The 13769-nt window shown below is 37.9% G+C and overlaps 1 protein-coding gene across 4 annotated transcripts in view; it reads left to right on the top strand.

Moving 5' to 3' along the window:
• MTMR7 (myotubularin related protein 7) overlaps window positions 1-10166 on the top strand; it is a 41664-nt gene extending 31498 nt beyond the window's left edge. Inside the window, exons 9-14 of one of the 4 annotated variants that reach the window (XM_059471052.1) lie at window positions 1133-1258; window positions 2040-2089; window positions 3730-3930; window positions 5084-5224; window positions 6835-6961; window positions 7429-10166. In XM_059471052.1, the coding sequence (XP_059327035.1) occupies window positions 1133-1258; window positions 2040-2089; window positions 3730-3930; window positions 5084-5224; window positions 6835-6961; window positions 7429-7785 (1002 nt within the window). In that variant the 3' untranslated portion in view covers window positions 7786-10166. The remainder of the gene's footprint in view (window positions 1-1132; window positions 1259-2039; window positions 2090-3729; window positions 3931-5083; window positions 5225-6834; window positions 6962-7428) is intronic. The other 3 variants (XM_059471053.1, XM_059471054.1, XM_059471055.1) reach the window with 3 other exon arrangements.
• Window positions 10167-13769: the final 3603 nt, after the last annotated feature.

The raw sequence follows: 13769 nt of genomic DNA, 5'->3' as shown, positions 1-13769 counted from the left end.
ATTATACCTGTGCAATAAATACACATATTATTACTCCCAGACCTACTCCTTTTCATTAGCTCATAGAAGTAAGGTTATTTACATTAGCTTTGCAGTTTTCCCCCAGTGGTTAGTCTTATTATCCTTTGTGCATATGCTTGCTAGCCTAGTGCCTTCTGACATGCATTTTGACCCATTCTTATTTGTGCGGTTCTCAGTTCTCTGTTCTTGGTCTTCTGCCCACAGGGGTACTATTTTTGTCTCTTGAGATAAACATAGATAATTTATTATTATTTGTCTTTCCCTATTAAGCCCAAAATTAACCTAAATGGGTGGTTTTTTCCCTCTATGGTATTTTTCCTAACCTACTTTATTTTCTACTTCCTAAATTCAATTCTCTTTAGAAATGATAAAAGTCAAAACCCCTAGAATTAAAAAAAAACAATCACCAACCCTCAAATTCTAAAAATAATACAATGCCAGACTCTGGAGAACTCAGTATAATTTCTTCTTTATGTGTTTATGTACAAAATAGAATCCTCTCTCCCCGATTATTACATTAAAGATACTGATAAAATCTTGCTTGTTAGATGTGGAAGTTTCCCACCACCGCTGGCTTCCCCAGAAGCCTTTACAGGATGCAGGATGCCACCAGTGCAATGCAGTGTGCTGCAATGATGTCCAGGCTAGTGATGGCATTGGAACCAGTCATTGCCCTTAATGACATTACCATCAAGATGAAGAATAAGGAGCCATATTGCAAGTATGGCTATGCTTTTAGTGGCATGTAAGTGGCATGAGATGTGTTGGAGCATCTGAATCTGCTGTAGGTAGTTGTCTGCTCTGACAGATTGGTGTATTTCAACTGAATTAAATGAATCCCACATCTTCCTGTAGTGGAGCATAAACAGGTAATTCTCAACCACCATATTGCATGGCCTGGGGTGAATTATAACGTTTCAAATTAGAGTAATAACACTGATTTTCAAATAACACTTAACTTTATTTAAGAACTCTGTGGTAGAGTAAAAAATTAATGAGCTTTCCAAGTTTCTGAATTAATATTCTCTCTATGCCTCTTGTCTCACTTCTTCTCCCTTGCCATTGTCTTCCTCCCTGCTTGTGAACTTCCTGACTTTTTCTGTGTCCTTAGGCTGTGGCTGAGGAAGGTGTGAGTGTGCTTGTTCACTGCTCTGATGGCTGGGATAGGACAGCCCAGGTTTGCTCTGTAGCAAGCCTTCTATTGGATCCATATTACAGAACTATGAAGGGATTCATGGTAAGCGGGTTCTTTCACAGAGTAAATGAAGTAGTGTGGCATCACTTCAGATGAATGTCTTTGTTTTAAATAGGAAACAAACTCCATAAATGTCCATAAATATACCCTTTTGTTTTGTTTTGTTTCTCTTAAGTAGGAGGGAAGGCTTCTATATGTTCATGTTATAGTCTCCTGATTTCTCTATGAAACATTATTCAAGGTGGGGATCAGTTGGTCACCTACGTTTGTTGTTTTGTTTTTTCCTAATCTTGATTGAGAAACTTTCTCATAGCCCAGAGAGCATTTGTGAAAGCAAGAATTTGTACTCATTTGAAATGAGCATTTTAATTTTGAGTGTCAGAAGTATGTCTTTTCTAGACATGAGATTGCAATGAGCAGCTATATTGGAAAATCTCCTTTCGCAGGTCAATCAGCAGCAGTAAAGCATCTAGAAGTGGTTATCAAGTTACTGGTCACATGTTAAAAATATGTTTGAGACATTTATAAGTTCTATTTTAGAAAGCAATGAAACAAGATGTTTGAAGTTGTGCTGTAATACTGGCACTCTCTCTGCATCCATGAAGAGTGCTGTTTTCCTGAGCTGGCAAGCAGTGCTCATTATTTTTCTGCCAGTTCTGAAAATTACTTAGATTTCTAATATTGCTTGCTTCCATTGTTCTTGCTTGCCACTTTTCTGATCACTCTAAGAATTAACTGGGATTCCAGCACTTCTTGTTTACACCACCCTTCTGCCTGCTTCAACATGTCAGCTCCACTCCACAACACAATATTCTCATTTCAGGTGTTAATTGAAAAAGACTGGATTTCCTTTGGCCACAAATTTAACCACAGGTAAGGTAGGGCTAAGGTTTTCCTTTCTATGTATGTGTATGTTTATGTAGTCTGTATCTGCTGCCATTCCAGTTCTTTGTTGCTGCCTTACAAAACACTGCAACAGGAAACTGCCGTACCCTTTTCTCCAACTATGTGATTTAGCTGCCTGGAAAAGTCAGAGTGAAATATTTCTATGTATGCACTCCAAAACTGCTAAGGGGAGTCCTGCATGCTGCTCTTGCAGCTGCTGTGAGCACTCAGAGGTCCATGTGAGTATTTGTGTGTGTATTTGGTTTGCAAAACCACTTTGGAGTCCAGCAGATCTCCTCTGAGTGCCAAGGCCCCCACATAAGTCCCTGTTCATCAAAGGGACTTCTACATCTTCCAAGGCAGTACTTAATCTTAGGCATGTCTGTGAGTTACCTATTACATAATATAAACTCTTCCTGTTACAGTCTGTTATAAAAAATCCAACAAGATCTGCTCAGAAATGTCAGGCAAAGTGGGTAATTTATTTGACCAAGTTATTTGGAACACCAATCCAATGTAAATGCTATAATGTAATGAAAAATGTTTGAAGACTTAATATATTTAAACATGGGTACATTTTCACATTTTCTTTCTTTCATGACTTTACTTCTGTTTTCTTTAAAAATTAAAAATGCAATTTTTATATTGGGGTTCAATTACATTATATTGCTTGATTTGAATATAAATTTGTTATAGTTTAAAAAACCAACAAAGTTCAGAAAATCTGAGCATCTTCACAGCACCTGTGAAATTCCATAGGAATTACTACAGTTCATATGATACTGTCAGTTGGTCTTGATTATCAGTGGGACAAGGTATTATGAAATGCAATAACCACTGATAGCTTTGGTTGGCTGCTCAATATTGCTGTATTTTATTTGATGGTAATAGAAGTTTCAATTTTAGATATTTATAAAATTCTACTCTGTTGGCATGTGTAAATATAAGTGCACATACACCCCCCGCCAGGAGAATAATTGATTGAAAATGCTTCTTCCTATTATATAGACTTACAAAATACCTTTTACTTCTATGTGTATTTTATTTTCAGTCTCCTTTTCTTCATTGCAAGTGGTTCCAAGAGGCATTTTTATACACAGAAAGTTTCATGGTCACTTGACAGTCACAGCAGCATGTAAACATTTTCCACTTCTAGAAATTTCACCAAGAGAGGGCAGCTTTAACCTGTTTTCTGCTGATGTAATGAAAGCAGATAGCTCTCCTGCTCAGTTTTCTCATTTGGGGAATAATCTACTATTAAGAAACTGTCTTCAGGCACACTTTTGTCATTAAGTCATTTCAGTCATTTTTCTGATAACTTATGTTACCAGGGTACAATTTATACTGATAGCATTAAAACATGGCTATGCAGCAGCCAGCTTTTTGTAGCTGTAATATAACAAGACAACCAATTAAAGAGGGTTTTTTGTTTGCAATTCTGCCTCCATTCTACTTCATGATTCTTGCATCATTTTTTAAAGTAAAAATATAGTAATACTTGAGATTTTAGAAATGAATGCCTAGGATGTACCTTGCACACTAAAGTGGGGGGTGTGTTTTCCTTATAGTTAATTCAGTTGTCTTACAGGAATTCAGGTTATAATTGGATGTATCTTGTCTTGTTTCAGGTATGGCAATTTAGATGGAGATCCAAAGGAGATATCACCTGTTATTGACCAGTTCATCGAATGTGTTTGGCAGCTAATGGAACAGTTTCCTTGTGCCTTTGAATTCAATGAAAGATTCCTCATCCACATACAGCATCATATCTATTCTTGCCAGTTTGGGAATTTCCTGTGTAACAGCCAGAAGGAGAGAAGAGAGCTGAAGTATGAAAATGCTTTCTTTAGTAGCATATTTGTGCATGGGGTCTGTGGCTGGTGGTGTATTGAGCAGTCAGACATTCTCCAGTTTGCATGTATGTGTTTCATAAGGCACAGGGTGTATGTCTTCTGGCAACACAGATTAATACCAAAAAAAGTTGATCCTCTGCAGTGTAGCTGTGCTGGGAGCATAATCCATGATGTGCGTGACAGGGATTAGTGAAAACTGACAAGAGCATTATGCCTTCAGCCATGTGGGCCTGCCTTTACTGCAGCCCTGACTAAATACAAGGCAAGCTGGCCCTGTAACTCCAGTATGAAATTATGGTAACTCTAGTTAAATTCTCAGCTTAAGAGTTACTGCTCCTCTGTGCTTTAATCTGTCTTTGGATCTCACGTCAGGACATTTTAGTCCTGCTGTCTTAGGTACTTCCTTATGAACATCCTTTTTGTCTGGTAGCCCTCCCCAGGACTGAGTCAGCAGACTGTCCTTCTAGCCCCAAAGCAATTATGAATTAATCTACCTGTCCTGAGGCCCAAAAAAAGATAGCATCATGATTCCTGGCAGTGCTCATGTTTGCATCTGCTTCCCAGGGCCCCGGGTCCTTGATACATGATGACATCCATTGTTTTTCTGAAGCAGCCTGGTGATGTCAGCAGTAGCAATGAGAGGAGGTGCTGCTTACTGCTGGCTGCTGCCATTTGCTCCCTTTCACTGCTCAAATGCAGAGCAGCCACAGTGGATGTCCATTTAAAATCAAAACCCTCACAGATCACCACATCCCAAGACCCAACTGTGTAAGAAATTGTAGCTCAGTGGGATAGGAGTGCTTTTAAATGTGGGGATCTCTTTGGTGCAGAGATCTGTCTGAAAGCTCACTTTATGGAAATTATCCTCTCCACCTCACAAAGGAACCAGTCTCTCCACCTACTCATTCTAGCTGTTTTTGCTTTATGGGAAATGGATCAGAATTTGCTTTTAGTGAGCTGCAAGGGAATTTGGGTCTCTGTTTCTCTATGTAATTCAAGTCTAATTCTGTCAAGGAAGCTGATTGTAAACTGGAAGTATGGAGGACAAGAATGCTGCATCTAAGCTTTAGCTATCCCTGAATTGTAATAGAGGCTTTAATATATTTTTATTTAATGTATTGTTTTTCAGAATCAAAGAAAGAACGTATTCATTGTGGGCTCACTTGTGGAAAAATCGTGCTGATTACCTGAATCCCTTATACAGGTCAGACCACAGTCAAACCCAAGGGACCCTGCACCCACAGATAGCTCCATGCAACTTCTTGTACAAGTAGGTAGTACCACTTGCTGCTGGGAATTGTAGCGTGGGTTGGGTTAGTACAGAACAGAATGCCTTTGTATATAAGTATTTCCTGTTCTATAAGGCCATTTATAGAGAGTAAATTCTGTTTCAGATGCAGAATGTTTGTTCCCTGTGTGCTCATAGTCAGCCAACATCTCTACACCATTCCACAACAGAGTATTAGTCTGAAAAGAAGATTAAGATTAAAGCTATATTGATAGTCGTGTGTCCTAATTTCAAGGCTACTCACTTCTTCCACTGAGAAATGCTTCTTTCAGTCCTGCTGTCATCTGCTGTTTCTAAATTTACAGTCACTTTAACTTCTTCCATTCCAAGATTATGTGATGTTAGTTTGGATCAACTGGTGTCAAAAGAAAAAAGGATCTTTTCAAGAAATCATATGATTTCATTGCTAAAACAAGTATTTTGTAAAAAAACCCAGATTTTGCCCATGGTGTTATATCAGGTAAAACAAAGTTAAGTTTTCCCTGATATTTCTTCAAAATATAACAAAATACCATAACTTCAGAATTATTACCATTGACATTCCGAGTTAATTAATTGTGCCATTACTCTTAACACACTTTGGGAGAACTTGAATAGAAATTCATTAAAACTGTCATTTAAGTAAAACTGATCAGTTTGTTTTCCAGTTGCAAGTAATAGCACCTGTTAAAAAGTCACTAAAAATCCTGAATGACAGAAATTGAATTCTTTCATGTCTATATACCAGGTCACATCCACTTTAAAACAATTTAAAAATAGTCATTAATCGTATTCTTTGGGATAGTGGGATTTATAAAAGAAGTACTGATACAGCAGATCCTCCAATGGATAAGTAATCCTGTTGATTTTAATTGAATTACTTGGGTGTGTAAAGATTTCCAAGCATGAGCTATCAGATGATAAACTTAAGGGGGAATGTGATTTAAATAGTATATTATTGGGATAGGAATAATAAGCCACCAAGCAGCATGCACGGGCTCCAAAAATATCTGTCAGCTCCTTGGCCAGACAGCTGCAGCTGACAGCAGGGCTGGGCTACTTAACCTGTCTGGTGAACTGGTTACACACCCAGGGCCTGCCTGTGGCCCTGTGCCAGCAAGGCAGGAGGAGCACCAGAGTAACACAGAATTACAAAGCTGAGTTCATGGGAAGTTGAACAACAATTGAGAACTACAAATATGAAAAACTGTCTTTACTAACATTGGCTATTTTATAGGTACCATTGCTCTAAAGCCCATAGCGTAGAACAATAATACCAAAAAAAAGCTTGCATTCAGTGAACCTTTCTCAGTTGTGGTCTAAACTACATGAATCTTTCTTTCTATGGTCTATCAGAATTAATTTGAGCTGCTTATGTCCAGCTGCCTATGAGTTGCACCTTCAGAATGGAAAAAATGCAAATGAACAATGAACTTTACTAAACAGCCTATGAACTTATGTGTATGCACTCTAATGATGAATAAGCATGGATAGATAATTTAGGACAATATGTGTCTGGGGAGAAAAACAAAACAAAGCAAAAGGTGTGCATTTAAGTCTCATGAGGCTACTTCACTAAATGGGAAAATTGCTGACCTTGCCATCAATTCCAGGTTCTGGAGTGGTATGTACAACCGCTTTGAAAAGGGGCTGCATCCTCGACAGTCAGTTACTGATTATCTGATGGCAGTGAAGGAAGAAACTCAGCAGCTGGAGGAAGAGCTGGAAGTCTTGCAAGAGGTAATAAACAGCTGAGCTTGATACCCCAGACTTGGTAACTGATTATAAATTAAACCCAGCTCCATATGCTGCAGAGTCCGCTACACATTACATCCTTTTCTGGAAGGAGGATGTTCAGCCATCCTCTTTGTCCTCAGATTGTTTGTGATTGTTTTGCATTTAAGACACAAAAGTGGACTTTTTTCTTTAGGGATAAAATTTTACCTGTGTTGATACACAAGTACTACTGAAAGTAAGTTTAATCCTTCTGTAACTCAGCAGGAATTGTAGTTCAGAAGAATGCTGTAATTCAGCATTGGTGTGTGACAAATTGTGCACTTCTCATTCTCCATAAATGGAAATAGTCAGTTTTAAAGGGTGGGTTGGCCTTTGGAAGTTTATTTAAACAGAAAAAAAGCAAGGACATATAAGAGGATTTCTGGACCCTAAATGTGTCCTCATGGTAAATCCTATTTCCTTCATTTCAGAGATTGGCAAATCTTCAGAAATCACAATCAGGTAATAATAAAGTCAAGAGTAAGCAACAAGACCGAAGCAAACAGTTTGGACTGTATGCCTCCAACAACAGCTTAGCTAACACTCCCCAGGAGTACAGCAGTGATCTGAAATCATTCCCATCCCGGAGCCCTTCTCAAGGGGATGAAGATTCTGCCCTGATTTTGACACAGGACAACCTGAAAAGCTCTGATCCTGACCTCTCAGCCAACAGTGACCAGGAGTCTGGTGTGGAGGACTTAAGCTGTAGGTCCCCAAGTGGGGGTGGCTGCTTGCCTAGTGAAGACAGTGGCAAGGACTCTGATGAAGCTGTGTTTCTGGCAGGCTGAAATACCTGCATGGGAGCAAGGATCCAGATAATGTAAAGTCTTATACAGTCTGGAATGACATCTTTTCATCAGATGAAGAATGGAAGTGGTCTGTGGCCTAAAGAAATAATCCAAAGAAAGGGAACTGTGCAATTGTGTAAGTTAAGACCCGAGTAGAACAAGTTATTACTAATTTTAAGACATTACACTAAAGAAAAGTAGTGCTGTTATATTTCATTAAGCCAATATGGTGGTTGTTTTATCAATGCTGTACATAATTATTCCTTACTTTGTACATTTCCACAGTTATTTATTGGACAGGATAATAGTTCTTTTCCTAAGATGTGAAATTCCAAAGTACTCTTACAGAAGGCTGAAGATGCATTACTGTTAGCCTCACTGGTGAAGCAGTCAAAACTTATTTTTGTAGAGCTCATTTACCTTCAGACATATGTATTTTCTCTGCTTTTTTCTTCACAAGAAGTTAGAACAATTATTTTGCATATTCTCCTACTAATATCTTTTACAGCAAAGTAAAACTAACAAATGGACACCCTGGCTCAGGGGACAAGGATTTTTTTGATCCTTAAAAAAAAAATCCATTAATAAGCAGTTGCTGCTGCTGCTGCATCTGAATGCATCCAATTTGTACTCAATTCTCAACCAGTGTTGAAAGTTCAGTAGATTCTGTGACCAAAACTTCAAGGCTCACACAGCCTTTGTGCTAAAACACCCCTTTGTAACAAAAGGTGCACCAGGCAGTTTGCTCTTGCCTCTTTATGTTTTAAGTTTGTTTATATCTTACCCTTGTTCCAAACCACCTACATAAGATATAAAGGTAAAATTTTAAAGGTGATAATATCTCTGATTCTTCAGCCCATTTTCCTACTTGAAAATGTTTTGAGTGGAAGTGAGGTACATACACAGAGTAGACAGAATAGGGAATATCAAATCACTTAAAGAAATCACTTATGAAAACATCATTCTGAATCAGTAAGTAAATGAAAACTATGCCCATAAAGGAACTGTTATAGAGAATATTTCTTCCAAATTTTGTTATTCAAAATAAACTAACCATTACCATAATGGTGTTTCTTATCCTCACCCAAAATTTCCCTTTTAGTATTTGCCAACCTGAACACAGCATAGCAATACTAATTTAAGAAAAGGACTGATTCACTATTCATCAGAAAGTTTAATCTCATTTAAGAATTCAGCTATTTTTAAGAATAGGAGTAGTATTTTTCATAATCAACTGTTCAGAAGTAAACAACTGAAAAATCTTCAAAATTTGGAATGTCTTGAAACTCACTAAAAAGGTGGCCAGCCATATTAGGCTGCAACTTGATTTCAAGTTTTTTGTTTTTTAAAATTTTATTTAAAGCCAGTGAGTTAAAAATATAATTCATATGGCTGCTTTTACATGCTTGAAGACAGTGCAGAATTGAACTCTAGTAGAGCAAAGTGGTAGTAATGTGAGTTTACGTAGATTGCATTTCACACACTCCTTCAAGTACAGACCTACAGAAAGAACAGTATTATATAAATATACCTCAAATTAGATCATCAGATTTTAATTATTGTCTGCTTTTCTGGAATGGCTTTTCATTCTGTTCTGTGAACATGTTATTAGAAGTGAATAGGTAAACTTCAGTATTATTACTATCCTCTAAAGGGAGCTGCTGTCTTTGAACAAATAATTCTTAACAGCAAGGTTTATCTTAATATTATATTGGAAAGGCAAGATCCTCAATTTGATAAATTACTATAGTTCAATTCAAATAAAAACAACAATAAATTATATTCTGTTGAGAATCTAGCCTTCTGGTTTTTAATCTTTATGAATTTTTAATAAATTAAAGCCCTGATTTTAACTGCACTTTTAAAAGTGTTTTGTATTTTGAACATAGCCTGTAAACTTTATGGCATTAAAGGAAACTTTGAATGGGTTTTCTCAAACTAAAGAAACATGCTGTGAAGTCAGCAATGAAAACAAAACACACAAATATTTTGCCAAAAAATCAGTCTGAAAATTGGCAATGTTATTGTACATATTTAAAATGTAAAATGGTATATGAAGACATTGTGTTCAACTAGACATGTATAGAAATAAATGCAGAAGAGGAAGACATGCAAATTCAAAGCACTGTCTTTGTGTTGCTTATGCAACTCCTTGTAACTAGCTTTACAACTACAATATTAACATACTAATATTTTCTTTATTAAGCCTTCACGTAGCAGCCCTCTGTGATGTGTCTTTTAGTCCTTAGAGTTCTTGCATTAACTATTACTGCTTACATTGTACTGTATGTATTTGTGGCATTATCAGGCTAATGAGAAACACCTTCAAATAAACACTTAGGTGTTCTGAAATGTTATTTCACACCAAAGAATGAAACAAAGGATTGCTTTCCTGATTTTTGTAATAGAGTTCTTCATTTAATCAAGAGTCACTTTGTCATTGAGATCAAGGCATTCTTGTATCTCCCCTACTCTGATACTTGAATCCAGTAGCTGCAGTTGTGGAGGAATCTACAACTGATAACTAAACAAACTGAGACACTCATAAACTGTGTTAATTGTATGGGAACATGTTATACTCCTGTATTTCTATTTCTTTAGGAAATGAGAAAAAAAAAAAAAAAGATGAAAAGACTTCTCTATTAACTACATTGTTTTCTTATAGCCTTGCTGCAAATCTTTGCAAATTTGGCCCATTTTCAATAAGCCCACTGTAATTTGAAACAGGACACAGATGAACTAAACTGCTGAAGTCCTCACTAGGTTCAGGCTGCTCTTTAGTATCAAAATGTGCCTCTAAGGGACACTGAAGGCAATGGGATCAAACAGCTGAAGCCTCCTTTACAGAAGGAAAACTATTTGCCAGCTGCTTTTATTGGTAAGTCTATACAAGAAACAAATGTGGTTAACTCTCTAAAAAGCTGAGAAATTAATTAGTTGGAGGGCACAACAACACGGCATCAATAAAAATAAAAAAGGAAAAACAGAAAGTAAAAGGAGGAAGGCAGGGAAGGAAAGCTCTTTGTAAAATCAGCAAGGCAGAGAACCATGTTCTCTGAAGACAGAGGCAAGCCAGGGCATGGGTTCACAGCATGAAAGATATTTAATGACACAAACCAACAATAAAACCACAGCAACAAATTGGGATAGCCTTTGCAATGAAGGTAAGAATGCCATCACTGTTGACCAGCTAAGATAATGCTTTTCTGTGGACACTGCCCGGAACTGCATACAAGAATTCTCAAGTAGATCACAAACACAGCCAAGGCCAGGGGCTGCTTCTGTGCAGAGACAGGTAAACACCACAGTGACTGAAAAATCCTCCAAGGACAGGTAAGTTGCTGACAATTCATTTGGGAAGGGAGGAACATGTGCTGGATGAGTTTGAAGTAGGTCAGCTTATGACAATACTAAGACACACGAAAAATATGCCAAAGATCTAGAGCCAAGTGTGCTGCAAACCCTGAATTCAGAGAGGTGCCAGAGTGTGGGCATAAGAAGATAAAAGAAAACATTCAAATTTACTTATATTATTTAAATTGCCAGTAGAGCACCTGAAAGCAGCAAATCCAATAATGTTAAATGTTAAAATAAAATGTACTAGTCTTTTAATATAAATCATTCTGTAAAGAAGCTAATGAAGCCTTACAGATCCACCAGAAAAACAACTGAATCAGGCAAGGACTGAGTCTGTTGCTAAGGTTATTCAGATAAATTTATTCTGTTTCTGAAGACTAAAGAACACAGTTCTTTATATTGAGGTATTCCCTTGTTATTGAAATATAGGCTCTCTTTATAGCTTATTACTGCATAGAAATGTGATGTCTACAGGTATCTGACAAAAACAAGGCATTTTCAAAACCCAGAGACAAAATACAGGTTTTTAAAGCCCATTTTAGTGAAGGTAGCTCCAAGAATTACTGCTGTTTAAATGGCTGAACAGGAAAAGCTCAAACCACTGCACATGAAGATAAAAAGTTTGTCCTTGAGTATTGTACTGCATCCACTTCCAACACAATTCTATATCCACTCAAAAAGTCCTGCAATGCCCAACTGTGTCTGTAAGTTATACAAGACATATTAAAACCTTAAAGCCTTTATTTGTAAGTTTAGCACATTACAGTATTTACTGTTCAGAATAGTTAAGGCTGTGATACTTGACTTTGTTGCCAAAGTTTTAACTGAGTTTTACCTGAAGGTCTCTTAAATCTCTATTTTATAAAAATTTATTCTAGTATTTGAAGGGAGTAGTTAGAACTTGGACATGTATAAAATTTCTAACTTCCACATTTGGTCCAGCTTCTAAGTGGCAAAGCTGCCGAGTATGTAAAGAACAAACAGAATTACAGTTCATACTGCTTAGAACTGACTGACCAGTCTCTGGTTTGCAGTGGTGCTGGTATAGTGCCTCTCAGCAAGTTCAGACACCCAGCTGGGAGGAGCAGCCAATACCCCAGAGTGCTTTCAGCCCTTCAGAAGGATCTCATTGGAGTGGAGGGATGGACAGAGAGGAACCTTCTGAAATTCAACAAGAGCAAATGCAGGGCCCTGCACCTGGGGAAGTTCTGGGTTCCTCAGAACAAAGAAGGCATGGAGCTCCTGGAGCCATGCCAGCAGAGGGCAACAATGATAAGTGGATCACATCACTTAAGAGACTGAGGGAGCTGGGCCTGCTTAGGCCAGTGAAGACTGAGAGGAGACCCCATCAATGTCTGTGAGTATCCAAAGGAAGGGTGTCAAGGGGGTGGAGCCAGGCTTTTCTTTGTGGTGCTGAACAATACCACAAGAGGCAAATGGCAGAAACTGATGCCTGGGAAGTTCCACCCAATTATGAGGAAGCTTTTTACTGTGTGGGTGACTGAGCACTGGAACAGTTGTCCAGAGAGACTGTGGAGTCACCTGCACGGAGATATTCAAGAACCATCTTGGCACAATCCTGTCCCATGTTCTCTAGGATGACTGCTTCAGCAGGGTGGTTTGACCAAATGACTCAGTGTGAACCTTTCCAACCTGACCCATTCTGTGATTTAGCAGTATGATCAGGTATTAAAATTAGGCAAACCCCAGACTCAATCAGCAGTTACAACAAAGAATGTACACTCTCCTCTGCAAACAACTGCAACATCAGAGCTGACCCATCTTCTTACTCTTGAATTTCTTGTTCGTTGAGTTGGCTTTCCCACTGGGAGAACATCTGAGGATGACATTGTGCAAGGCTCCCACGAAACAAGTCATTGTACATAGCCTTTTATTCCAGATTGCTTAAAAGCTCTCTTGACATATTTCAAAAACCATTAGAATATGCATCTAACAGCACCCGCCATTCTCTTACACTTTGTGGGAAACTGGACTTACACCTACGCTTCATATTTTGGCAAAAATTGAGGTAAAGAATGTGTTTAACAGTGGGCTACCAGCAGGCTACCAGCTACCATCCCTAACTCTGATAGAGAGAGTGTTATCAGTGTTCTACCTAGTCTTCTGGTGAAAGTAGACCAGGGAAGGCACAACCAATATAGGACTAAAACAAAAGAAAAACAAAACAACAATAACAAAAAAATCCCACTCCAACCAGCGTCAGGTAGACCCTTAAAGAACATAAACAGGTTGGATATTCTTGGATGTGACAGCATTCCTGCAGCTAATCCAGAATACATCATCATTGAATACAGAGACTTCTGTGCTTCTTTTCTGGAGGATGGGTTTGTGACAGCAGAAGGGGCTAAAAAAAGGAAAAATATCCAAAGAACAGTAACAATGACATCAGAGAATAGAAAGGGAGAAAAAAGAACTTAACTCTGAAATCCCTGAATGACAAACACTGAACTTGCAATACACAGTGACATTTTCTTGTAGATTCTACTCCACTACCATCAGAAAGACTCCATGGAGAGAGAACTTCCCAATTTGAAAATTTGCTTACTAAAGTAACATAAGAGGAAAAGCTGAAGAGTTCAGAACTTGTACTAGCAAATCCTGTTATA

Source organism: Ammospiza nelsoni, chromosome 4 (assembly GCF_027579445.1).
Source record: "Ammospiza nelsoni isolate bAmmNel1 chromosome 4, bAmmNel1.pri, whole genome shotgun sequence".
Taxonomy (NCBI): Eukaryota; Metazoa; Chordata; class Aves; order Passeriformes; family Passerellidae; genus Ammospiza; species Ammospiza nelsoni.
This window is presented reverse-complemented; position numbering and strand designations above follow the sequence as displayed.